The sequence below is a fragment of the Catharus ustulatus genome, chromosome 2, assembly GCF_009819885.2.
Source record: "Catharus ustulatus isolate bCatUst1 chromosome 2, bCatUst1.pri.v2, whole genome shotgun sequence".
NCBI lineage: Eukaryota > Metazoa > Chordata > Aves > Passeriformes > Turdidae > Catharus > Catharus ustulatus.
The window spans coordinates 22,303,535-22,329,897 of NC_046222.1; the positions used below are offsets into that span (position 1 = coordinate 22,303,535).

General features: G+C 45.1%; 3 protein-coding genes across 4 annotated transcripts in view; 2 read left to right on the plus strand and 1 right to left on the minus strand.

Annotated features, from left to right (window-relative positions):
- The window catches only part of CFAP44 (cilia and flagella associated protein 44), a 45,872-nt gene extending 45,245 nt beyond the window's left edge, over window positions 1-627 (minus strand). The window contains 1 exon segment of the mRNA XM_033051816.2: window positions 458-627. The gene's annotated coding sequence lies outside the window, so the exon portion shown is untranslated.
- On the plus strand, window positions 1-23,059 carry ILDR1 (immunoglobulin like domain containing receptor 1). Of its 2 annotated transcripts, none has more exons than XM_033051817.2 (8): window positions 1-186; window positions 3,036-3,206; window positions 6,084-6,233; window positions 6,863-6,982; window positions 7,123-7,269; window positions 12,402-12,533; window positions 13,552-14,357; window positions 22,231-23,059. In XM_033051817.2, the coding sequence occupies exons 1-8, from the start codon at window positions 132-134 to the stop codon at window positions 22,339-22,341; spliced, it is 1,692 nt and encodes a 563-aa protein (XP_032907708.1). In that variant the 5' UTR covers window positions 1-131; the 3' UTR covers window positions 22,342-23,059. The 2 variants fall into 2 exon arrangements, with proteins under 2 accessions (XP_032907708.1, XP_032907709.1); XM_033051818.2 differs by lacking the exon at window positions 22,231-23,059 and adding an exon at window positions 16,490-20,662 and having other exon boundaries at window positions 3-186.
- Window positions 22,330-25,271, plus strand: LOC116992330 (apovitellenin-1-like). The gene is made up of 4 exons (XM_033051819.1): window positions 22,330-22,413; window positions 23,823-23,920; window positions 24,292-24,451; window positions 25,075-25,271. The coding sequence occupies exons 1-4, from the start codon at window positions 22,352-22,354 to the stop codon at window positions 25,172-25,174; spliced, it is 420 nt and encodes a 139-aa protein (XP_032907710.1). The 5' UTR covers window positions 22,330-22,351; the 3' UTR covers window positions 25,175-25,271.
- Window positions 25,272-26,363: the final 1,092 nt, after the last annotated feature.

Below are 26,363 nucleotides of genomic sequence, written 5' to 3' on the forward strand. Positions count from 1 at the left end.
CAGGTAGAGAGGGAGGGGACTGCAGCCGGAGGCAGCGCCCGGCCCAGGACAGGTGCCACGGAAGGGGAGGGACAGTGGGCGCGACGTCCCCAGGCGGAGGAGGAGGAGGGGGAGGAGAACGAGAGCCCGCCATGGTTCCGCGCGGGCGCTGCTGGTGGGCGCTGCTGCTGGCCTGGCTGCCGGCCGGTGAGTGCGGCTCGGCGCTCATGGTCTCCGCCGGAGCCCCGGCCCGCCCTGCTCCGGGACATCCCCGCGGCGCAGGGGCCGGGACTTGGGAGGCGCCCTCGGGTTTCGCCCTGGGTTCAGGTGGCGCGGAGTCGAGGGCGCGGTGGCGGCCCCGCGGTGAGGGGAAGGGGAGGCCCGGTCCGCGCGGGCGCTGTTCCCCTCGGTGCCCTTTCCCGCCCGCGAGACCTTCCCGAGCTCGGTACGAAGCCGTGCGGAGACGAGTTTCACTCACCAAAGGTGCGGCTGACCTCTCTGCCAGGAGGAAGTGGCCTCCTGCTTCCTGGCAGCCTCCAGTATCGGTCGCGTGCGGCCAGCTCGGCTGGTACCTGTGCGCTGGGCACGGACACGAAGGGGATCCCCTTTGGCCTCTTGCAAGCGCCCATCCGAGCTTTTGCTGCTGGCTCAGCAGCCTCAGCTTCTTGGGAATTTCTGGGGTCGCTGCAGTGCTGCTGCACCTGCTGGGTACCTGCTCGTGTGGGGAGCAGGAGCTTGCCTCCCTGCCCATGGGCGGCCTTCAGCCAGCAGAGTTCTTTCTGCCAAACTCTGCGGGTTGCCTAACAGCTTCTAACCTCTTCTTGAAAATAAAAGTGATCATTTCGCTTCTTGGATGCCTGGGTCTTGGCTGATGATCTGGCTTTAAATACTGAAGTTTGGTTTTGCACTGAGAATCAGTGAAGAAAGTAAAAAAAGTATGGAGGGTGTGCTTGTTTATTGTCTTGCTTGACAGCTGTGTTCCTGGGAGATGCTCTAGCTGAAACTTGGCTACACTGGCTCCGGAGGTTCATGTTTTCACTGCAGAACCATAGATGCAGCCCAAACTTACTAGATTGGTGGTGTGCATATTTATTTTCTCCAGGATAAGAAAGGTACTTTTCTGCAGTGGAGTAATGCAGTCCAGGTTTAGGAACCAGCCTTAATTTCACAACTTTTCAGTTTTCTTGGAGGAGGTTAATGAGAAACATTGAACATGCAGCAACATCTGACTGTTCACTGTGGAGGAACAGTAGGTTTTCCATCTCTTTAGAAAATAAGGAACTTACCCTTCAACTTTGGCTGTTTTGCAGAACAGAGGTAATAAGAAAGCATCCCTACCATAAAGAGATGTGGGTTTTGTTAGTAAAAAGCACACAGTGATTTTGAATGTTTTATTCTTGCCAGAGAGACACTGTTGTAGGAAATCCACAGAAAACATTCTGTTCCCATGAGCCTTGACAAGTTAGAATTCATATGGGGTTTAATTTAATTGACACTGAAATCAAGGTTTTGCCAATCTTGAGAGTTTGAATTGGTTTCTTGTGATTTTCTGCATTAAGACCCTAGAGTCAGCTATTTCACAATGAAAGCTGAAACAAGATGTGTTTAACTACAGTACTTTTAAATAAGAGCAACTGTATCTACCTGTCATCAGTCTGGACATTGCTGTGCTACTATTGTTTTGCACAGCTGCTATTTTTTCTGTTTTTAAGTACATGTGCGTATATCTTATTTTTCAGAAAAGCCTTGGATTCAGGGGTTTCCCTAACCCTCTCTGCATTTGTGTGGTATTCTTAAGGCAAATGAGTTTGCTCTCTGTGCTTTCAGTTGGCAGATGAGGAGTCCCATTTCAAACTAGAAACTGAGCAAGTACTGCATTGACAATACCCTACTTGTTGAGGCAGCATGCACCTCTGCAGCATCTTTTCCACAGTGTGGAAACTGTGTGAGCTCGTATTTGCCTGCAATGTAGTGTGGAGGTGGCAGCCTCAGAGGACACTGAATGATGCTTGACAAAGAATGGTGTTTGCAGTTATGGTCCAGATGTTACTACAAGGTAGTAGCAACTTGTTCTCTTGCTCTCATCCTGTAAACATGGACTAGAGGGAAAATCTTTAAATATATGATAAAAATAGAGTGTTGGTTCTCAGAGACGTGTATAGTTGGTGCCTTCAAGTGTCCCACTTTCCTTAGTGCCTTTCCTGCTGTCATGCTCCACAGTTAAGAAACAACTAGTACAGAGCTGCAATCCCTGCCTGGTTCTCTGGCATGTATTCCAAACAGGGCATCCCACACTTGCCCTGCACTGTTTGTATTCCCTTATCAAAGGCAACTGGTGATAACTTTGCTATTGTTAATGACAAGCACAAGTTACTGTACTATCAAAGTTTAAATAAGATAGAGATGTTTCTGGAGTGTAACTGAACTACAGCATAGTTTGTGAGAAACTTTGTAAAATCTCCCTGACTGTGTGCAGCTTCTTGGATGGGAAGTGATGTGGAGGTTGTTAGGATGAGTACCTAGCAAATACATAATGACAGCTTAATTTAAAAGGAAAAAAGGGGGTAGTTGATGTGTGCTGTTCTGAAGTGGTGATAAACAACTAACTGCAGTATTGTCTCAGTCCCGGTCACCACTAGATAACATTACGATGAGTGTCTGAGCAAGACTTTGATAAAATTCATTTGGTGTTTGTACAAACATATGGCACTGCAGAACTTTTCTGATTAGGATTAAAAGCCAAGGGAGTCCCATCCCATGTGCTTCTGGGACAGTTTTCCCCATGTAGAAGGAGAACACGGAGTGATGTGCTGCATAATGGCTGCTCATGCTTTGGAGAAAATTATTTGGTCCATAAGGTGGGCCAATGAAGCTTTCCTCTGTCAGGGAAAGATGGGGCTCATGTTCTAACCAGGGTTTGTAACCCTGGATAACTTCACCGGAAGGTCTATAGGTGCCGAAGGAGAAGTACTTGGGTTGTTGGTCTGGTGCAAGATGGTGTGATGGGAGGACTGAGGAGTCTGTGGGCTGATGACCTCCTGTGTTCCTGTTTGCAGGTTGCCTCTCGCTCCTGGTGACAGTGCAGGATGTTGAGCGTTACACCACCTTATTTGCCACTGTCATCCTCAAGTGTGACTACAGCACCTCAGCACAGCTACAAGATGTGGTGGTGACCTGGCGCTTCAAATCCTTCTGCAAGGACCCCATCTTTGACTACTACTCAGCCTGTAAGTGTCAGGCTTGTCTTCCAAGTAGTCCCCCTTCAAGTGGGAAGAAAGGGGAAGGTAGACTCACTGAGGTAGTACAGGGTTTTGACCCCTTCCGTGCAAAAACCAGGTGGTGGTGTTTCCCTGCACTCCAAGGAAATGCAGGTCATGTCTGTGATTTCCTCTGAAATGTCAAGGCCTTATGAGATCGTAGACATCCCATGCAAAGCAGCTGTTTTGTCCTCCTTGTCACTGACTCAGAAAACAGGGCAGTCAATCTTGGCAGCCCCATCTTATACTTTAGCATGTTTGAAAGTGCAGGCCCTGCAACAAGTGGGCTTTAGGATTCCCTTGGGTACCTATGGCTGGAGCTGGATACCTGTAACCAGATGTTACTGATTTTAGGAAACAGAAGAAACACATGCATTTTGAAGGGCTTGAAGACTTCTATGTAATAACATTTGGTAGTGGTGGGAGCACTTCATGTGCAGACAGTCTGGTGTGTTTAATAATACAGTGTTTAATATGGTACACAAACTGCATCCTAGGATAACCACTTGATCCAAAAAGGTGATGATCCCTCTATGTTTAGCGTTGGAGTATTGTATGTGGTTCTGGGTCCTAGGATTTAAGGATATTTAGGTACTTGAATGCATCGAGAGGAGGGCAACAAGGCTGATAAAAGCCCTGGGAGACACATCCTGTGAGGAGCTGCTAAGAACTTCAGGCTTGTCTAGTTCAGGAAAAAGGAGACTGAGGGGTGACCTCATTGCTCTCTACAGCTTCTTGAGAAGGGAAAGTGAAGAGAGAGGTACTGATTTCCTCTTCCTGGTATCCAGTGATAGGGTGTGTGGGAATGGCTCAATAGTATATCAGTAGTATATTACAGTAATTTCACGATTATAAGCTGCACAATTTTGACTAAAATTTTGGTCCGAACCCAGAAGTGCGGCTTATAATCAGGTGCGGCTTATATATGGACAAAGAATGAAAAGTTGCTGTTTTAGTTTGGAGGACAGGTGTCTGCTGAGAAAAGCAGGAACTTCTTTTGAAAAGGAAAATGTAATCCCCCTCCCCCCAAATTATTAGAATTTTGAAATCAAGGGGCTTTCAGGCAAAAATATGGGAATTAGGAATAACAGTTCTTTACTAGGGAAATTTAAATAGAAATATAGTACTACAAAGAAACAAACTCCAAACCCTGACAAAGTCAGAGTACAACCTGACACCCCGTCAGGCAGGGTGTTGGTAGTAGTCCCATTAAATGGTGGCTGCAGTCCTCTTGCAGTGGCAGATGTGGTTCAGTTGAAGCAGTGCTCCTGTACAAGGTGCAGTTTTTCTCTGGAGGTCCAGTGGTGATGTGGAGAAATCCAGTTTTCCCCTGGAGTCCAGTGGAGAAAGGGGCTCCCTTAGTGTCCCAAAACCTCTGGTTTTATCTTGGTAAGAAATGTTGGGCTCTTCCCCCTGGCTGGAGCAACTTCCAATGGGATGCAGTAATTTTATCAGTCCCACAGTGGGACTCAATGGACCATTAGCAGAAAATGACTCGCTGGAGGAAGGATGGATTGTGAAAAGATAAAGAACAATGCCCTGCCTGGTTTCAATGGATGGCCCATTAGCAGAATATCTGCCGTTGAGATAAGGATCACTGTCCCCACCCTCAACAGATGGTGATAGAGTAGATACCTTTTATCACACTCTGTATTGTAATGTGCGGCTTATAATCAGGTGTGGCTTATGTATGGACAAAGAACAAAAAGTTGCTGGCACCCGGAAGTGCGGCTTATACTCAGTGCGGCTTATAATCATGGAATTACTGTACTTTACATTTTAGTCAATCATGAAGTAATCAGACAGTTGGACTAGATAACCTTTGTATGTCCATGCTAACTGAACTATTCTGCTCCGTTCTATTTTTTGTAAACCCTGCAGAATGTTTAGGTAGCCAGCCACAGCATAACTGTACACTTAGAACTGAACTCACAGTGGGTACTTGGTGCCTAAACTCTCCTTTATGCAGTCTGGATGGCTTGGGTAGGCATGTTACCAAGTGCTCCACAGCCTAGTCCCCAAGCAGGTGGGTTCCTGGCTCAGCTGATCCCAGCAGAATGTGAGTGCTTTTAGCCCAGGCTCAAGCTAATAGTCCTCAAGAGGGACTTTGTGCTCCATTTTAGGTATAGCAGTGAAAGAGCCTTCAACATGCTTTGTCCTCATCTTTCTTCACTGTGAGCTCTTTACAGAAAATGCTGACTGAATCAGCTGTTTCCCCAAATCTCAGCTCCTAAATACTTGGAAATTCAATGTTGGTTTATGATGTGAGTCTGTCAGAAGAGTATTGTATAGAAATTGCCTCTAGTCCTCCATTAATTCTCCTGTGTGTCTTTACATTTAATCTTTAGCTGGAATCAGATGATGGATTATTTTCTGTCTTTATGAGCTGCACAACATGCAATGGGATACAGGAGGGAAAGGGAGACAATTCATAGAGCAGTTCATGTATGTCTGAAGATTTTGCTTGGTAGATAAACGCCCTTTTGTTTTAGTTCTAGTACTCCTGGGTGTTCTATTGTATGACTTTTCTCCTTTCAGCTTCATAATGGGGGCTGCCTTCCAGCCTACCACCATTAGCCTATTTTTGCTGTTGTTCTTTCAGTTTTGAGTACAGGAGGCATCTCCTCTGCAGCTCTTGCATTTTCAAAATCTCTGCCATTCCTGTGGCTCTACTTCTTTTGGGTTTTGCGTACTCCAGAGCAACTTCCTGGTTTGAAGCCATGATTTGTACCGCTAAACCAAAGCAATTGCACACAATATACTCAAGAGTTTCTCTCCTGCTCACAGGAGGATAGAAATTGGTCTTTTGAAACAACTTTTGACATCTTTGATGATGTGTGTTTGTAGCATACCAGGCTGGTTTAGCACTTGGCCAGGACCCCTCTGACGACTGCAATGACAGCCAGCGGAAGGTGCGCATTGTAATCCAGAAATATGGGCAGAAGGACCCTGTGCTGGGCATCGACTACCAGCAGAGAAAGATCACCATTCAGAACCGTGAGTGACTTCCCAGGCAGGCAGTGAACTCAGGAACTGTCCAATATCTGGGTCTTCTAAGTGAGGAGAAGCATAAACATAGCTAATGTCATCTGTAGCTTATATACTGCTCATGGTAATGGAATAAGAGCAGTGAAGGGCCCTGTCCCCAGCTGGCCTGAGGGTGTTGGAGGCACTTCAACCTAAGGCTGAGCTGAGGATGCCAGTACATTTTGCTGAAGAGCATAACAGCTGAGGAGCTCAGAGGCTATAAGCCAGTTAACTCTTCCAACTACTGCATAATTGTCCTGGTGTGTTATGTACTCCCTGCTGTCCATAGAGCCATAGGTATTTCTCCTGCCAGAAGAGCTATTGGGATTGCTGATCTAAGAGGGACATTCATATGTGTTCCAAAACCAGTAGGGTTGGCTCCCAGCAACACAGGAGCAACAGACTGGCAGTGAATGCTGTTTGTAGGAGCTCTCAGTGGACTCAGATGAGATTATTTGAGGGTGATGGCTATGCTTGGGAACAGGAGAGATGCTTTACTCTGTGTCTCCTGCAGACAGAGGACTGTTTTCAGGTGGAGCCTTAAAGTAGTGTCTGTCAGTCACAAATAGCCCACTGACCTGTCAGTCCCTCTCCCATAGGAGCAGACCTTGTCATCAGTGAGGTCATGTGGTGGGACCATGGCGTGTACTACTGCACTGTGGAAGCACCAGGAGATACCTCAGGTGATGCGGACAAAGAAGTTAAGCTGATTGTTCTCCGTAAGTGCCTGTGCTTTGTTGCCAAGTTATTGCCTCTTCCTCCACACCAAGACATCTCCAGCAGTGGAGAGGTGCTCAGTAAGCTACCATGGCCAGATACATCAGGATCAATCCTTTTTCTCTCTCCTTTTTTCCCACAGACTGGCTCACGGTACTCCTCATTATTCTCGGTGGCCTCCTCCTCCTGCTGCTGATTGGGATATGCTGGTGCCAGTGCTGTCCCCAGTATTGCTGCTGCCACATCCAGTGTGGCTGCTGTCCTACACGGTGCTGCTGTAATCAGAAAGGTGAGGTTCAAGCAGATGTGCATCCATTTATGGCTTCTGTCATGACAAAAGCTTGGCTGGGAGCTTGCTGAGCTACACTTTCTGCCTTTTGCTTAGCATCCATATAAACAAAGAGACATTTCTTTGGCCAGTGTGGCCTCCAACACCAGCTGATTTGAAACTAGAGGAGGGGATACATGCAATCTATCTTGCTCCTCTGTGTCCAACAATCACAAGTTTCTCCTCACTCACACCTCGTTACCAGCTTCTCTCACACCATCCAGGGTAAAATCAGTTCCCTTGTCTGGGTGGCTCAGGACTTTTCTTTCCTGTCTTGTGGTTCATATACCTGTGCACGTGAGAAAGGCAAGCAAATGCCAAGTCTTCAAACTAGCCATACTTTCAAGTATGTTGCTCTGAGAAGAATTACAGTAATTTCGCGATTATAAGCTGCACAATTTTGACTAAAATGTTGGTCCGAACCCAGAAGTGCGGCTTATAATCAGGTGCGGCTTATATATGGACAAAGAACGAAAAGTTGCTGTTTTAGTTTGGAGGACAGGTGTCTGCTGAGAAAGGCAGGAACTTCTCTTTGAAATGGAGAATGTAAACCCCCTCCCTCCAAATTATTAGAATTTTGAAATCAAGGGGCTTTCAGGCAAAAATATGGGAATTAGGAATAACAGTTCTTTACTAGGGAAATTTAAATAGAAATACAGTACTACAAAGAAACAAACTCCAAACCCTGACAAAGTCAGAGTACAACCTGACACCCTGTCAGGCAGGGTGTTGGTAGCAGTCCCATTAAATGGTGGCTGCAGTCCTCTTGCAGTGACCCATGTGGTTGAGTTGAAGCAGTGCTCCTGTAGAACGTGCCGTTTCCCTCTGGAGGTCCAGTGGTGATGTGGAGAAATCCAGTTTTCCTCTAGAGTCCAGTGGAGAAAGGGGCTCCCTTAGTGTCCCAAAACCTCTGGTTTTATCTTGGTAAGAAATGTTGGGCTCTTCCCCCTGGCTGGAGCAACTTCCAGTGGGATGCAGTAATTTTATCAGTCCGACAGTGGGACTCAATGGACCATTAGCAGAAAATGACTCGCTGGAGGAAGGATGGGTTGTGAGAAGATAAAGAACAATGCCCTGCCTGGTTTCAATGGATGGCCCATTAGCAGAATATCTGCCGTTGAGATAAGGATCACTGCCCCCACCCTCAACAGATGGTGATAGAGTAGATACCTTTTATCACACTCTGTATTGTAATGTGCGGCTTATAATCAGGTGTGGCTTATGTATGGACAAAGAACGAAAAGTTGCCAACACCCGGAAGTGCGGCTTATAATCAGGTATGGCTTATAATCATGAAATTACTGTACATAAAAATTGGAAATTTTTTATCTGCATGTTTTCTTCAGAAAAAGGTATTGTTTCATTTTCTTTGAGGAAGGAAGTGAGAAGAAAGTGGAGAAAGATAGTCTCTCTTGCTGGTCAGCCTTGGAATTGCATTCTGAAGTTTTTGAGGGTCAAAAGAAACTTTGTTGTGTTTGCTTTTATCAGTAATAAAGTTTCTGCAGCCAGACCTTGTTCTTTTAATAAGACTACTGTTTGAATTTTGGCTGTTAATTTCATATAACCTCTGCATTCCTGTAACTGAAACTTAGTTAGCAACAAGTAGACTAGTCCTGCTGAAGTTTACACAGTCTGACACTAACTAAATGCAACAAATAAGTTTATTTATCTTTGAAATCACCAGGTTCTTCCCTAAATGCTACAAGGAGTGGATTTATGAACAAGGATCTCTGAGGTTTATCTTTACCTTCAAAACAGCTATTTAGTATAGCTGTGAGAGTTTCAGATTTAAGCTTAGATTTAATTTGCTTAGCCCTTGCAGAACATCTCTTTTATTGCTAAAAGCAAAATTAAACATTGGAGGTCTAATAGGTTGTCATGTAAAATGTGTAGTGCTGAGGAGGCTATGGAAATCTGGCAGAAAAATCAGTTTCTGTGAAGGGGAAGAGGGGTGATGGAGATGAGAGACTCACACCTCCAGATTTCCTAGTTCTCAGCAAAAAAAAGAGATTTGGAGTTTGGGTAAGCTCCTTTCTGTTTTTCTGTTCTGCAGATCATAGCTTGCTCCAGACTGCTGCTGTTATTTCCTCCTGTTAAAGGGGAGGGATTCTCGCATGGTTTTCTAAACCTCTCCATGTTCATGATAGAAGGTACAGACAAGTCCAGCCTCCTTGACTGGATGCTGGATTCTGTGTCTGTAATTTCCATTGAAGCTGCCTGCCCTCTGTATCCACTTTGCAAAAGATCCATGTGCCTGCTCCTCTCTGCTAATACACTTCTTTACTTCATCCTGTGTCTGACTTACTTTTTTGGCACTCCAAGAAATGAACTGGAAGCCTTAAAAAACACAAGAAGATAGATTCAGGAGACATCTTAGAAACAGTGCTGAGGAATAACATTACACACAGCTGAAGAGGAGGCAGAAATCCTCATGAGAGTACAGTCGCAGGGTGAGTGTGGATGCTTCCTTCCCCGTCGTTGGCCACTAGAGGACAGCGTGGATCTGCTGAACAGTCATAGGTGCCAGTGAGGCAGGATAATCCTGGGTGCTGTGAATCATGCCATTAATGAGCATGGGTTTGAACCGAGCAATAAAAGGAGTGTGTTGTTTGAGTAATTCAGGATTGATGTACAGAAATATTAGACATGCCCCAGGAGCAAGCAATTACATTCCCCATGGAAAGCTCTGAGAAAAGCCCATCAGAGTAAATATACGTATGACCTCCTTCTGTTCCTATTTGTTCCTTTTCTGCTGTGGACTTCTTCTAGTAATGAATCAGGAAAAAATGGGATATACTTGCACCTGGGTCTCACTAAGATGCAAAATATTTTATTTTTATAATTGGCCCAGCAGGTGTTAAAGTCTGCCAAAGATGAAGAACAGATTTTTCCAATAGAGAGTAAGTGGAGGGAGCAACACAACTTTCTGGCAAACAGGGTAGGACTTTTGGAATTAGGGTGAATCTGACCTTCCTCAGATAAATATATTCACTTTAAAAAGATCTGAAACTTCTGTTTTGCAGATGGGGAATCAGAGTATATATTGGATTCAAATTGGAAGACAAATTATCTGGGGAAGGAAGAAGAGCTGGTGGTAATGAAGGAAGTACAGGGCTAATTCTGGATTTGTTCAGCTGTATGGAGAGATCAGAAAATGATAGGGACAGGATTACTTTGGTCCTAGTGACAACCTTCCTGCCTTAAGAGGGAGAATGCTATAGCAGCAGTTATGCCCACAGGTGCTGGACCTTTTACTCCACAGGACCAAGGTCAATACCTCAGGACATGCACTCAGCAGGCTCTAGGACATTCTCATGGTAATAACTGAAGGAATGGGAGAGGGAGAGATAAGGCCTTCCCCTTCTATTTATCCCTTTTCTTTGTATTCTTTCTCTCATCCTCTAAATTTGAAATGTAAACTGGAAGGATATCCCTTGGGACAAAAAAAAAAAGACTCAAGTTTGGCATAAAGTTATTTATTGGAAGCTGCTACCTCAGACCACACAGCTTTGAGGATACCAGATTATTAGGATTAAAACCCCTGAAGTTTCCATCTTTGTAGTTCCCTCTGGTTGAAGCCAGACTGGGGAGGGGGAGGGATTTGCAGTGGAGAATTAAGTAGGGAACTGTGGAGAAAAGGAAGGATGTGTTGAGAGGCATGGTCAGTTCCTCTTCTGCTGCAAGTGGTGCTCTGGATAAACCCAGTGAAACAGCTGAAGGAGGACATGTTTAATAATTAGAGTGCTACCTAAAATGGAGAGCTCAGTCCCAAAGAGCGTGCAGTCTAAATGCTGCCTACTGCAGTGAACCCAGGGGACAGAATTAATTTGAGCTTAGCTGTAGCCTGGTTTCTTAAAGAAGCAAATCTTATGCAGTCAACTTGTCTGTCTCTCCCTTGTCTCTTTCCCTCCAATAGCTTTTAATTTCATCAGTCAACTTCAGACAGATTGATCAGAGGGGTAAAAGTCTCAAAGGCAATTATCTTCCTATCTGTTTCTTGAACTGTAATGTTTTGTTTTGCCTGACCAGCCAAGAGGCTGCACTAAAAGTCTGTCACTTCTGAAACCCCAGGAAAGCCATAAAAGAAATTTTCAGCTGTTGCTGAAAAGCTTCAGCCAGTAATAACAGACAAACCAGGCTTTCTAAGGTCAGGGACTTGCAGAATTTACTTGCTTGTAAACTTAAGTTTAGATTGTTGTAGAAGAAATTAGTTTCTGTTAAGATGTTTTTAGGTATTCCCCCAAAAGAAGCAGCAATGAGCTATGGTTTGAAGGAAGCGAGCTTGTCTGTGTTGAGGAGGTGAGATAGAAATGCTGAAAAAAGGAAAGTAAATTTGGAGTCTGACCCCACAAATAGGGGTCTGAGTTAGCAGCGGTGGAAACCCTGTGAAAGAGAGAAATTTCCACTGTTTGCTCTTTTGGCACACTGGACATTGCTGTTGAGAACAGGAAATTTAGTTTGTTCACCACTTTGACCACACTGTCTTAGAGGATTTAATTTTAGCAGTCATTCTGAGGTAAATTATGGAGTGACAAAAAGAACGGTCAAAAAACTAGAAAAGGAAAAGCTGGACAGTGTACGTCTGAGTGCTGTCTTTGTGAAACAGAAAGAAAAGGATGAAGTGTAGAGTGCAAAATATGATCTGGACAGAACCCACATCATGGTGGCAAGGAAAGGTCTCATTTAGCAGGAAATCAAAGCCAAAAGGGGAAAGGACCAGTGACGAGCTGAAAGAATTTTGAGAGATAGAAAACTGTTGCATGTCTTGATGTATGAAACATTATACTCGTGACAGGGAAATGTAGAAGTCTTGACTGAGTTAGGTGCTGCATACTTAATCATAATGTTATTTGTTCCCAATTGCTGGGACTGGAATCAGAATGTTAGGCAGTAAAGCTTTTCTTCTGTTTTAGGTACTTTTTTGAGGATGTACAGCTTTGCACTGCAATTTCCTGTGCTCTGTTTTACCTTTGTCATAGTGGCCTTTGTGGCCGTCTTGTATCCAAAGGCTACAGCCTGTGAACCAAAATAGTATGTGATCTGCAAGCTGTACCCTCTGGACAGGTGCTGTAAGCTTTCTTTTTCCTTTACAGTACTGGAGCGGCACCAGTTCATGAAGCGGGCTCAGGCACTTGCACCTTGGTTATCGCCCAACGTGTTCTACGGAGCTGGTGACAGGAACTCAAAACTTTCTTCTTACCAGCTGAACCCTCTGCTGCAACAAGGTGAGACCATGGGTGTCATTTCAGAGGGAAATCAGGATGAGAAACAGGTAACTTCTTTGGGAAGTTCAGCATTGAGGCTTTAGCCTCTCTACCAGAAAAGAGAGAAAGATGTTCCTAGTATGACTGCATGTCCTAGAATGACAGCTCTGCCACATCTGAAGTGCACCATAAACTCATCTAGGTGCTTAAAAACAGCCTGTTATTCTAAGTGTCTTGCTGGGCTTGGTGCTGGGTGAAACAGTTTAACAATAACTGAGGTGTATCTGTGCTACACCCCAGCGACTGCAAGGTAAATATACCCAGCTTATCTTGCTTTGTGTGGCAGAGGAGGGTACTGTCCTTTGTTCTGCTGTGCTGGTCACGGTCAACTCCTTATAGCCAAAACTGACAGGACAAGTGAGGTGCAATTTGTTTGAGTTCTTATCAAATGTCTAGTCTTCAAATGATTCAGGGCAAACTGCCTTCTGTGCAACAGATCTAGCCTGCATGCGGCAGGAAATGAAGGACTCTTCAATGAACCAGGGAAGAAATTTCTTCTCCATTTGTTGCTTATATCTGTACATACATCTGTGTGTGTGAGAGTGTATGTGTGCATACGTACAAAAACTTTGAGTTTTTATTTTCATTTCCTTTTGCAGTATTTCTTCTGGTTCAATGAAATGTAAAATGAAACACTATGGTCTTTCTCTGATTATTTTTAAATAAAATACGGTATCAGTGCTGTAGGAAAGAAATGTTCCTCTGAATACAGAGACTATATTTCCAGGTATGCTGGACTTCTTACCTCTGTACTGCCTAAAACATGTTGGATCATGCTATAGCTCATTAGTTGCTACTCTTTGCACCATAACTCATTTGGTCTGGATGTGCTGGTTGCAGTGCCTGAGACTTGTGCAGCTCTTGCAGTGAGGAGGAGCAGGAGGAGAGCATCAACTCAGCCACGGCCATGAGTGCAGAAGGGCCTTCTCTTCAGTGTTTCCTCTTGACTTGCTGTGTTCTCCTGTGCTTTTATCCTTAGATGTATCTCTGCAGAACAGTCTTCCACTCGTGCAGCCACAAGTCCAGCTTTCTCGTAATAATGGTGTTTTGGACTATCTGGAGTCTGAAATCCAAAACCTGAACACGTCCCAGCTGCGGCCGCCCTCCCACCAGCGGCAGGCTGTGCAGCCCAGCTTGCTGTCCTCGCTGGGCTCTGACATCATGCCACCTCCTCTTGCCGACCACATCTCCTCCATCCATGGGAGCAGCAACTCATCACGGCCACAAAGAGCTGCCCGCACCCCCAGGCCCTGGGACTCTGCAGCAGAGGACAGAAGGGAAAACCGGAGGTGGCCCTTGCCTTCCAGTGGGGATTCTCATTCCAGCTACAGTCAGGAGCCCTGGGGCAGGCAGCGAGAAGATCATCCTCAGAGGCAGAGGACAGGTGGCTACGATGGCAGGCCCCAGCACTCCAGACGGGATGTGTCACCCCCACGCCAAGCTGAGAGAGGCAAGAGCAGCAGCAGTTTCTATCCGGAGGAGACCAGGGAGCACTCCAGCCACCATCGTGGTGGGAGGCAGGAGCCCAGGGGAAGGCGAGAATACGAGCACGATGCTGGGAGGAGCAATTACTTGGGCCAGAGGCGGCACAGCTACTCCCCCCCCTCTTCTCGCAGGGGCTCGTGGAGCTCCTCAGAAGAGCAAGTCCGTGTCCCTGTGTCGAACCGCAGGCAGAGGAACCGCAGGTCCCGGGAGTGGCCAGAAGAGAAACCCCCAAGTTATCGCTCCTTAGAAATCATCCCAGCTCAAGACAAGAAGCACAAAGGCAGCGCAGGGACCCGCTCGGTGAGTCAGGTGCCTTTGTGCTTTCACATCTAAGGGAAAAGGTGAAGTTTAGGGAGTGAGAGGGAGTACAGTAAATTCACGAATACAAGCCGCACTGAGTATAAGCCGCATCTCTGGGTGTTGGCAAATATTTCGGTTTTTGTCCATAGATAAGCTGCATCCGAATATAAGCCACTCTGTCGTTCGCAGCGAGGACCCGCGTGCAATTAGTAACAGAACCGCGGGAGGGCGGGGTTTACTGGCTGAGCTAAGGCTGTGCAGGCTTGGCCCACTAGGGGCCGCTGACGGGGCCAGGTGGCCCAGCCCGGTGCTGCCGCTCAGGGCCGGCCGCCGCTGCCACTGGACTCGGTCACCCCGGGTCAGCGCTGCCCCGCGGTGGCAGGCAGGGACGGAGCTTCCCCCGCTCCTACGACAGCGGCGGCGGGCGGGGACGGAGCTTTCCCGCGCCCGTGGCGCCGGCGGCGGGCGCGGACAAAGCACCCCGCCTCCTCCCCGGGCTGCGGCAATGGCTGCGCGGGGCTCCCGTCGGCTCCCCGGGCCGCGGCAATGGCGGCGCGCACTACCCCCCGTCTTCCCCTGGGCCGCGGCAATGGCGGCGCGCACTTCCCCCCCCCTCCCCGGGCCGCGGCAATGGCTGCGCAGGGCTCCCGTCGGCTCCCGGAGCCGCGGCAACGGCGGCGCCCCCCCTCCCGTCGGCTCCCCGGGCCGCGGCAATGGCGGCGCCCCCCGCCCCCCCCCCCCCCCCCGTCCTCCCCGAACCGCGGCAATGGCGGCGCCCCCCCCCTCCTCCCCTGGGCTGCGGCAGAGGAGGGAAGAAGAGAGCTCTCCCGCCTCTCTCCCCGCCCCCCGTGCTGCCTGCAGGGAGCCAGGGCAACACGGTAACACTGTAACAATTGCGAAATGCCGGCTTTTACTGGCCGGTGCTTGGCTCGGCACTCTGGCTGGCACGTCTGGGGTTGTAAATGTCAGAAAATTATTCACATATTAGCCGCCCCCGACTATTAGCCGCGCTTCCAGGTTTCCACCAAAATTTTTGTCAAATTGCTGCGGCTTGTATTCGTGAAATTACTGTATTTGCTATTTTCTGTAGCCTGTTGTCTTTCAAACAGAGGCCAAGGAGCAAGGACTCTGCACAGCATGGTTATGAAGAGGCTGCTGAGTACCTGCCTTTTGATAGGCATTGTCTGGATGTAGTGTGTTCAGGGGCAAAATAAAAAGTCAAATCCCTGGAAGTGTTCAATGCCAAGTTGGATGGGGCCCTGAACAACCTGGTCTAGCAGAAGGTGTCCCTGCCCAGGGTAGGAGAATTGGAATCAGGTGATCTTTAAGGTCCATTCCAACCCAAACCATGCTATGATTCTGTGATTCTGAAATAAATTAAATCCCCTATAGGGTGACATGTTATATTCCTGTCCTCATCCAGAGGCTTTTGGGATTCTGTGTATATATTGGTGTTAAGATAGCTATTCTGATACTGACTGGGGAGAAAGCACTTCCAGACTAGGGAGCAGCATCCATCCCTATGTAACCATCTCTGGTGTTGGTTTACTTCTGATTTCTTTTAAAATGTGCGTGATATTTTTTAAGATGGCATATATGAGAAAACATCCAGGTCGGATGGCTAAAGCTACATGAGATAGGCTTTAAGGTCATGGGTGGCATGGATGAAAAATGTGTCGTTCTCCAGACCAGGAGGAAGAGGATGAATCCCTTCTTGGGACTCCTGAGAACTGAACATACATTATGTGGGCAGTGAACAGCTACTATTCACAGCTCTGCTTGTCAGTTTGCACTGGGATTAGACTTCAGGTACTGAAGTGTGAAAAGCTTCATATCCAATTGCTAATCTCCAAATTAGACAGTGAAAAAAATAATATTCTTTTAAATCAAAAAAATGTTAAGTGTCCCTTATCACACATATGCAGAATTTTACCAGGTGGGAGTATTTTGAGGGGCTGTATGTTGTACATTACCATTTTCCCTTCTGTGTTGTGGAAGGAGGTGCAATTCCAGTTCCAGCTGGAATGTGTATGTATATGAATGGGTTTTGTTATGGTGCTCAGAGCAGGTAGGAAGACATGGAATTTTCATTCATCATTCCTTGTTCCTGAATCTTTTATTTTCTCTTTCAGGACAGAGGAAGTTCCCACAGTGGAAGAAGCATAGTCATTTAATGTCAGTACTGAAAGAACTAAGATTCCCACTGGACTCCTCCTAGTTTTTCTACTATTTAGGTTGAGATGGCTGCTTCTGATTGAACAACAGCAATAAAACAGATGAAGCAGCTTCTCCTTGGACTTACAACTCTGAAGAATATATATCTAGTGCCATGAAAGCCATACATAACCTATTTTTATTGCTGTGATTTGGAAACAGGTTGGGCTAAGTTCTAATGGGCTGAGGTTCGTTGGAAACATTCTAGTAGAAGCAACAGATTTTTTACGTAAACAGCGTATTCCTAGTCTTTAATGAGAGACGTCAGTTCTCTTTAAGTGCAGTGGCACTGCAAGGAGCCCATTCTGTAGAATGCTGGTGCTTTGCACCTGAGGAAGGTTCCAATGTTCACCGAGTTGTAAAGTCACAAGACAGCACAATAATTTTGATTGGAAGAGGCCTCTGGATGTCATCTGATCCAGTTCCCTGAGAGCTTTGTTGGGGGAAGCACAACATCTTTCTAAGGCCCTTTGTTGTGCTTCAGAATGTGAAATGTTTGTTGTTTCTGCCTGGCTGTTCAGCATAGATGGGACAGTTGCTTTCTTTTGTCTCCACTAAGCCTCTCTCCCAAACAGGAGGATCACAGTGTTGGAAGAACGTTGAATGCCTTAATAAGGTCTCACTGGCATGTCCGCAAATTGCCAGCTTTGTTCTTTACTGCCTGAAACTACTTGCTTTACTTTGAGCTTAGACCTTAGTGCCTTAAAAGATACTTGTTCTAACCTTTCATCCAGACTTGAATTTATTTGTAAACTTAAAGGGCTAAATTTACCAAAGTTGGTCCGTCCCTATAGGGACTGAGCATGTAAGACTACTCTCCTTTACACAATGGACCAGAATTTCCTTCAGCTCAAGGAAGCATGGTTTTGGTGAATATAACTTGCCTAAGCCATGTACTCTTTTCCATACATTTTATATTCTCCCTTTCCTCTCTATGCCATGTATCATATACATGGGGTGGGATAAAGGGCTCTGAAGAAGTCTTACAGTCACCATTTTTACTACTGATACACCAACCCTGCATGTGTGGTGTATCTATCTGGAACTCGATTGTAGGGTTTCCTCAGTTCTCACCCTGACACTAGAACACCAAATTTCTCTATGCTTTGAGACAGTTGTGAAGGACTTGTCATTTCTCTTTGATGTGATTAATTCACCATTTTTATTTAAAATGTGCTGGAGAAAGAGAAGCTTTCAGGATGCTGGCTGCTTCCATGGGAAACTGTCTTGCCAGATGTGCTTCTTAGATTTAAGAGACTCCACGGCTGCAAGGAGGTTTTGGAGAATGTTGTGAATTACTTTGTAACCCAGAGGCACTGGAGATTGGCCAGTACCAATGCTGTCTTGCCTAGCTTATTTCCCAGCCGGTGCCACATGGGACACTTGCTACTGTTCTTTAATGTCCTAATTAGTGATGTGCTTATGCTTTTCCCTGGAAGACAGGGAAAGACTTTCACTTTGTCCACCTCCTTTTTTTTTTCTTTTCTTTGGATAATGATGGGAAACATCACACTTTGAACAAATGGTCCTAGCTGTATATCCAATTGCTGGTCAACCCAGGGCTACTCCAGAGTGCTCATCTTCCTACAGTTTCTTGGCTGAACATGCTTGTTTGTAATTCCTGCCTATGGAGATAAAGCAGGAGGACCAACAAGCTTCTCTGGTTCACTTTGTTTCAGAACTGGAGGCCTACTTTTTGAAGACAGAGGGTTTCTTTACCCACAGCTGATGGCTATCGCAAAAAAAAATTTAAAATAGTAACTCCAATGTTTGAATTTGAGAAAGGAGTGCTGTAATTAGCATAGTACTTCTCTGCATTAGGCCCAGACTGAGCAATGTGAATTGATCCATGAGTCACATTTGAAATATAGGGAACTGTATTTGCAGAATTGCAAAGCTAGGATCACTCTTGAATCTATTAGCCATGCTCTGTGGATCATTTTTGTCAAATTTTATTACATACTTAGGCTTTTATGAACTACCTTTTTATGATGGACTGGTATTTTTATTAGTTAAGAGGTGTTTATGATGACTGCAATGACAAAAAATTATATGGAGCTGCTTCTTGCAAAACTAGCAACCAGTTTTGACATTAGCTTTACCCTCTGCTGACTTTTAGCAGATAGCCAGGGCCCTGCAGATTCTACCCTTGGAAGCTGAACTGGTAACTTGGAATTTGACTCCTTGTGCCTCCAGTAGGTTCATTCATAGGTTCGTAAGTTCATACATCATGCATGACAACTTTTTTCTGTCCTAGCCCAAATGTCCAGGCTTTAGGAAAGGGCTGCCCCTTTCTCCATCAAAGAGTAGAGGCTATTTAAGACATGTGATGAGATCCCAAAATAGTTGCATGGAAGGAGTTCACTTTCCTTCACATTCAAGTGTGTACAAGCAAACACATATCCAGCAAGTTTTCCCAAGAGCAGGAAACCACTCGCACTGCAAGAAAACCAAGATGATTCTCTCTGTAACCGGAACAGCTGTTGGAGCTGCTGGAGTATGAGCATACTAACAGCAGAGGTCATGCTATTTTATCTCCATCCTATGAAGGAGCCCTCCATCTTTATTTGTTACTGTAGGCCCCATAGTTGAGCTAGGGTGGCTAATTGTAGGCTTGTGAACACAATGCACAAATTGTGAAATCTGAAGAGTTTTATATATATCATACTGGATTTCCTCTTCAGTCACTTTGTTCATGTTTACAGAAACATTAAACAAAACTCTTCAGGGAAAATTGATTTTATCTCCATGTTAATTCTGTAACTTCTTAAATTGTGACAGAAGCAGATTGGGCGATCCAGCAGGGAAGCAGAAATGATACCAGGCTTACTGGTCTGCAAACCACTGTGGTTCATAAAGCACCAGTTGGTGGGCTGTGAAATAACGACAAAGGAAATCTGTCTTTGCGTGCTTCTTCAACTGCAAGCAGACAGAAAAGTGGGAAGGAAATAGCTCTGTTTTAGATGCTTATTTCTGATTTTAATTGGGTATAAATGAAAGCCATTGTGTTAGTATTGAACAATACAACATGGACCCTATTCCAGTAAGATCACAGGGTCTTTGACTTTTTAGGAGAGAGAACTGAGAAGCTCCAATAGAAAACACTGAAAGAAATAACAGCAGGAAATATCCTAGCCTCATTCTTCCTAAATTTCAATTTATTCATGCTTGATTTTTAACCGTTCCAGAGAGCTGTTCATATGTCAGCCCATTCATGATGGAAGAAGTTGAGTATTTCACATATGGGAGTTATTGCTATTCTGGACTTTTGTTCTTCTGGTCTTGCCAGAAGAACAAGGAATATACATTACCCCCAAAGAATGAATCTTCTGTCCCAGATAAAGTGCCTTCTAAGCCACCAGTGCTACCATAATTTAAAATAATGTAATGATTAGGTGGCCGTGCCATGCAGGGCCAGATAAGGTCATCCATGCTACAGTCAGCTGCTTTCTACCTCAGAACAGAAATGCATAAGAGAGATAAAGAATCGTGTAATTTTTTTTGATTAAGAAAGTACTTGGCAATATCTGGCTTTCTTGCTTATTTGCAGTGCACCCTGCCTTTCTGGAATGCCGTTCCAGGAATGGGGGGCAAGGGCTGCTTCTATGCAATCATTGATCTAGTCTTGGCAAGTGCCTGTTTGGCATTAGAAAGTGCTGAAATGCCCAGTTGCTATCTCTGGGATTGTATTCATGATAGCACTGCCTAAAGTTAGGCTGACTTCAGGGCTGGGGAACTTGCCTTGTGTAATAACAGCCACAATACAAAGCTCTTCAGCAGTATGAATTACCACACAGGGCAGCTAAGTCCCTTATTTTACTACCTCCTGCAGCACATCAGTTTAAAACACCCATTTAAGAGCCTCCCATTTGTTGACCTGACATTAGAAAGAAATGACACTTGAGGTTATCTTAAATTAACCCTTCTAAGTAATGACTGCTCATTCCTGTTTCTAAGTTTAATGCCTATGATGTGCCTTGCACTGTTTTTCTGAATGTTATTCCAGCTGTAAAAGAAGATGATAAATGTGTAGATTCTCTTCAATGACTGTCAAATGTCTAATTGAAATATAAGAGAACTTTCAACCTGTTGCTGTAGTGTGCTCTTCCTAGACCACAAATTAGTGTTTGCACCAGAAGTGGAACTGAAAAGTCTCTGTTCTTATTTCTCGAGTTAACCTTTTTACACATCTTCCATTAGTTTTTTTTTTAGGGCGGAGGGGTTGGACAAAAATGCAAAATGGTTTGCTTGCATGTGGGATTTAATTTTTTTTTCTTATTTTGGGAAACTTTTTTCTTTGTTTTTCTAAGAAAAAAGATCATTTGGATAAACACCTAGAGAGTAGAAAAATGTCTGGAAACCACTGGCTGCCCTCTTCAATGATGTGACTCACTGTAGCTTGTCAGCCATGTCTGTAAAATGAGAACGCTTACTGTTTGGTTCTAAACCACATGAGAGGAAAAGTCCTCTACAAATCTTGTTTGGTTGATAAATGAATAGAGTGGTTGAGTTTTCCCCCTTCCCATATGTGAGAGTCACCTAATAAATAAGTGGTTGACATAAGAATGGAAATCTATTGGGTCTCACACAGTAGGCCTAATTTCTGTCCTCCCATTGACGCCTTTGTGGTTCAGTGTTGCAGCCTTTTTATCTCTTGCCCCTGGCTGTGTGTGCCAAACACAGGTGACAGAATCTACTGAAGACCCAAGGGGCATTAGGAACACAAGCTATGGGAAAACATTCCCTACAGCAGCAATGCAGCCACTTTCTGACTGGGGCTGGGGAGCCTTGGGAGATGTTACCATAGAATCTTAAGAATGGTTTGCATTGGAAGGGACCTTACAAGATCATCTCATCCACCCTGCCTCTGCCTTAGGCAGGGACACTTTCCACTAGACCATGTTGCTCAAAGCTCCATCTAACCTGGCCTTGAATACTTCCAGTGTCCACTGTTTCTCTGAGCAAGCTGTTCCAGTATCTCACTACCCTCACAGTAAAGAATTCATCCAATCTAAATCTACCCTCTTTCAATTTAAACCTGTTTCCCTTTCTCCTGTCAATACAAGCCTTGGTCGAGTCTTTGTGTTTCTTATAAGAACCCTTTAAGTATTGAAAAGCTGCAGTAAGATCTCCCTGGAGCTTTCTCTCCAGGTTGAACAGCCCCAGTTCTTTCAGCCTTTCCCCATGGGAGAGGTGTTTCAACCCCATGATCATTTTTTGTGCCATCTGGATCCACTCTAACAGCTCTGTGTTTCTTGGGCTGGGGATCCTGGAGCTGGATGTTCTTCCGGCTGACTTGGGTGTATTCTCATCTACTCAGCCTGTGCAAAAAGAATTGGTCACGGGAAAACAAGTATGAGAAGGGTGCACACCTATGCGCACCATTTGGTTAATGCGTTTGCTGTAAATGGAGAGGAAACTGGTGTAAGAGCTGCAGGTAAGTGCCAACTGTCAGCGATAGGGTTAGAGCACAGGAAGAATGGGAGCAAAATTTAGCCCAGCTCTGGCTACTACTAATTTGGAGTTTGGTCAGTTTATGAAAGGGGCTTCTATGACATGGTTGCCTGCAAAAGTAGAGGACTCAGTGACCCAGAAGCTGCCTTCCACATCTCTTGGGCTCAGGTCAGACTGACCCTCCATTATCAAATCTCAATAACAGGTCCAGAGTCCTCCACAGCTTCTTGCCTGTCCCGGTGAGCTGGATGTGCTTGCAAAAGAGCAAATGAGGAAACAAAGCAGGACCTTTGACCCCTTGCTAATACTATATTAGCTCTGCATAAATGCCGGGATCTCATGAGCACCTACCTCAGCTTGGGCCTGAGAAAGCGAGAAAGCAGAACAGGTAAGAGCTGAACTCTCTGTTCTGGGTGGCATGGACTTTGGGTCTGGTGTATCTAGATCATAGACAAGTGAGTAGAGGTAGTCTTCTATTTTGCCCCAAAGTGTGAGCCCTTCTCACACTCCATAGACAGGAATGGTGCTGAAACTGAGGAGGGTGGGAGTACCTGGGGTGACACACTCTCATGCTGAGTGATGGATGCTTCATAAGACACTCATAGGAGGGTCAAGCCCATGGTGGGAATTGCAGAATTTCAGTGTTGGGAGATACATAACCCTTTGCCAGGTGCCTTAACCACAGGTTCTAAAGTGGATAATAGCACCTGTTCATGCTCCTGGGAAGCAAATTTCTGCCTTTTGTGTACACGGAGAGAAACTGGCTCTGGGATTAAAAATCAAGGATGGGCAATAAAGGAGCAACTGTGCAAACATCTAGTGAACTGGGTGGTAGCTTTTGGAGGTAATCTCTTCACAGAAGAAAATAAAAATGGATGGAATTCTCCTTACTGCAGGATAAGATGGAACATTGACTTGTAACTATCTGGTACAGGATTTAGCAAAGCATTCACATACAATAGATTTTCAGCCTATTTTGCCATTTCAATTCCTATGTTCAGTATTTTCTTCATGTTGCTCTGAGTGATGCAGCCTTCTAATTGGGGGCGTGAATAAATTTTAATTTCTAAACACCTTTTTAAGTGTGGTGTGTTTGAAACTTGTTTAGATGTAATCTTGTATTTTCAGTGTACTAAGTAACAAAATTTCAATTCTCCAATTCTGACTTTTAAAAAAGACAAAAGTAAAGGAAGTCAGATGAAGCTAAATTTTGCACTCACTCACTTTTGGGAACTTGTTCTGCTTGGGCTACTGTCTGCTGCCTTAATCCCAGAGTGAAAAAGATAGGGGAACCTAGTTAGCTACTTGGGACTTTCCTCAGCTAAAGCAAGACAAAGTACTCACATCACTGGGTCTCTAAGATGATCATTGTATGTGACATACTAACTAGCACAATGCTGTATAGAGGAATTTACCAAAACAAATCAAATTAAGAAATCCCACTATATGAATTTTTCAGTTGTACTCAAGCATGGAGGAAACCCATTCTGACCACTGGCAGAGGTTTGGTTATGTGCTGAAGCAAGGGATTTTAGCTCTAATATAAAAGAACTAGCTTTAACTCTCCATATTTCTTTGACTGCTGAAAGTTATTATTGTGGACATTTGTGATTATACAAATAAGAGGACACTTTCATTTTTATACTGCTTTTTCCTCACTTCTTCAGAGGAAATGCACCATGATCTTTCTGTTCTTGTCTTCATTTATTGGTTAGGTTTGTTGCAAAAACCTGGTGTTAAACCATCATTTTTTATTTCTCTGAAAACAACCCAAACATTGTATGCTGATTCCTGCAGGTCTCTCTGTGTAGAGAGCAGAACTGGTACTCAAACCATGCTGCAATCCAGGGCATTGGTGATAGCTCTGATTCTGCTCCTTAGCACCACTCTCCCCGGTAAGTCTGAAAAGCTTTGCTGTTTGCCTGAGACAAAGCTCAGCTCTACAGGTTCTCATGCAATGTGAAGTAAGACTGAGGCATGATAATTCAGTTGAAGACCAAGAATACACAGTGCCTTGCAGCATGGAACAAGTCAGTCGAGAACTGGCATGAAAACTGCCCATACTTTCTGCAAATACTCTGCCATGGAAGGTCTATGGCTTAGATACCCATGACTGGGTGAAGAGGGGTTGCTGGATGCTGTAGAGCAAATTCTGGGAGAGGTTCTGAATCTCAGAATTTCAAATCTCTTCCCCTGCACCTAGGGGAAGATACCAGAGACACAAGTGACATGAGAAGCCTCATGGGGTTTTGCCTTTTTTTCTCAGAAGTGCAGTCAAAGTCCATCTTTGAGAAGGACCGTCGTGAGTTGCTGGCCATCCCTGAGGCTATTGCATCTTACTTTTATGAAGCTTTTAACAAGGTGTCTCCTAAAGTCAGTCAGTTCTTGTTGGATACTGTCCAGAGTCCAACAGTTATTGCGGCCAGGTATGAAAAGCTTCTTTGTACTAACACTCCAATATCCATGTGTGAAAAGGAAGAGGGAGGTGTGGGAGAAAAAACAGATTAATAACTATCTATATGGGGAGATCCGAGGAGAAATTAATCAGCAACCAAAGCCTGATGTACCAAGGGAGTGAGATGCTGGAAGGTGGGGTGAGGTGATACAGTCTCCCGTGAGCTCTTCCCTGGGAGACACATTGTACATGACAATATTCACAGGGATGGCTGGTACTGCTCATTATCCATGAGTAGTGAGGGAGGAGGCTGCTGGCTGGTGGGGAATCAGCTCCTCTGGAAGAGTGTTGCAGTGCTGTGAGGGGCTGAGTACTCAATGTGCCAGGATCACTTGATGCCAAACACAGAGTTGGCTCTAGCTGTGCGTATGTCTTTCTCAAGGTAGGGGGAATGAGTTTCCTCACGAAAGGAAAAGTATGATCACCCTCAGACAGTTTCATGTAACTCATGGCACACACGTACTACCTATTCCTGTCTTCTGAGGAAGGGCCCTCTAGGACTGCTGAGGAGCTCTGCAGAGTGGTAACTACAGCAGATGGGGATTACCCTCACATACTTGTGTATTTTGCCACATACTCTTTTGTCTCCTGCAGACAGAGATTCGCCAAAGAAGCAACTAAAGTCAGTATAATGTTTGAACAGCTGATTGAAAAAATAAAGAACCTGTGGTACACAAGAGTCCTAGGCTATTAGCCAAATGAAGACGTGTTTCCAGATATAAGTGTGTAACACCCTGCAGTGTCCTCTTTCCCCCTGCCCTCCTACGGACGAAGATCAGTCAATAAGACAGAATCGATGCTCCTCTTAATGTCACTAGAGGAAACCCACTTTCAAAGACCAAAAGATGGAAGGCATCTGCTGAAGCATCTGCTGAAGCCTCTCCGGAAAAAAAATCAAGCGGCTGGGCATGGGGAAGGCAATATAGAGATTGTAGAGTTCTTCTGTAGCCAAATCTTGAAAATTAATTCCTCCCGAATGGCTTGGCCGTTGCCTCTCTAATAAAAAAAATGTTGGTTGTTACACTTCCTTAAGTTTCTTGTTTGTATTGACCGTTTTGGAATCTGACTCACCTTGGCATCCCATTCTGCTGAGAATGTAGCTGTGATTCACAAGAACTTTTTGCAGGCAATGCTAACAAACCCTGAGTGTTCAGGTAGTTTTAACAGCTCAGATTCTTCTTGGGTGGAGGAGGCACTACCTGAGCATCTTTCAGAGTAGCCTCAATTGACTGTGCAACTGTACTCCTTAGTTAGGTAGGAAACAAGTAGGTGCACCTGTATCATGAGGCTGAAGATTTCAGATAATTTGGGAAAACATGTGCCAGTAAATTAAACTGTCCATTAACCTAAACAAGACTTTAAAAGTGTGTTTCAGTGGCTAGCCAGAGAGGTTGCTGAATGAGCTTTTTCAAAGGAGAAATGAGTGGAAAAGTTCTCACTCATTACATTAGTTTATGAGAGGGACATCTATGCCCAGCACTGTGCATGAAGACCTGGCAGGTCTTCATCAGTCCCATGTAACTTCATCAGCCCAGATGCCCACACTGGACAAAGAAATCCATCTTCTGCAAGCAAGCAGAAGCAAGTAGGCAACTTTTCTGAAATCACAGTGGGAGACTATGGCGTAGGCTAAAGCAAGCCCGTTATTTTGTTGGTTTGTTTTGTTTCTTTAATTATCAGCCAGATCAGCTGTAAGATTGCACTTAGCCACTTGCCTGGAATAAAATCCCCACATTTTCCACTTGCTTTGTCCCAGCAGCTCCTTTTTACTGTACGCAATCGCAATAAAATCAGTGTCCCCATGCAGAGCAGCAAGTTCTTCCATCTCCAGTGGCTTCACCACTTCTGCAGAGCTCTTTTGCAGGTTTATTCATTGCTGCTTG

Coding starts and splice junctions, on each gene's coding strand:
- ILDR1 (XM_033051817.2), top strand. CDS start 132: ATGGTTCCGCGCGGGCGCTGCTGGTGGGCGCTGCTGCTGGCCTGGCTG. Junction 187..3,035: donor GCTGGCCTGGCTGCCGGCCG/GTGAGTGCGGCT, acceptor TCCTGTTTGCAG/GTTGCCTCTCGCTCCTGGTG. Junction 6,983..7,122: donor AGTTAAGCTGATTGTTCTCC/GTAAGTGCCTGT, acceptor TTTTTCCCACAG/ACTGGCTCACGGTACTCCTC.
- LOC116992330 (XM_033051819.1), top strand. CDS start 22,352: ATGCCGGGATCTCATGAGCACCTACCTCAGCTTGGGCCTGAGAAAGCG. Junction 22,414..23,822: donor AAAGCGAGAAAGCAGAACAG/GTAAGAGCTGAA, acceptor TGATTCCTGCAG/GTCTCTCTGTGTAGAGAGCA. Junction 24,452..25,074: donor CCAACAGTTATTGCGGCCAG/GTATGAAAAGCT, acceptor TGTCTCCTGCAG/ACAGAGATTCGCCAAAGAAG.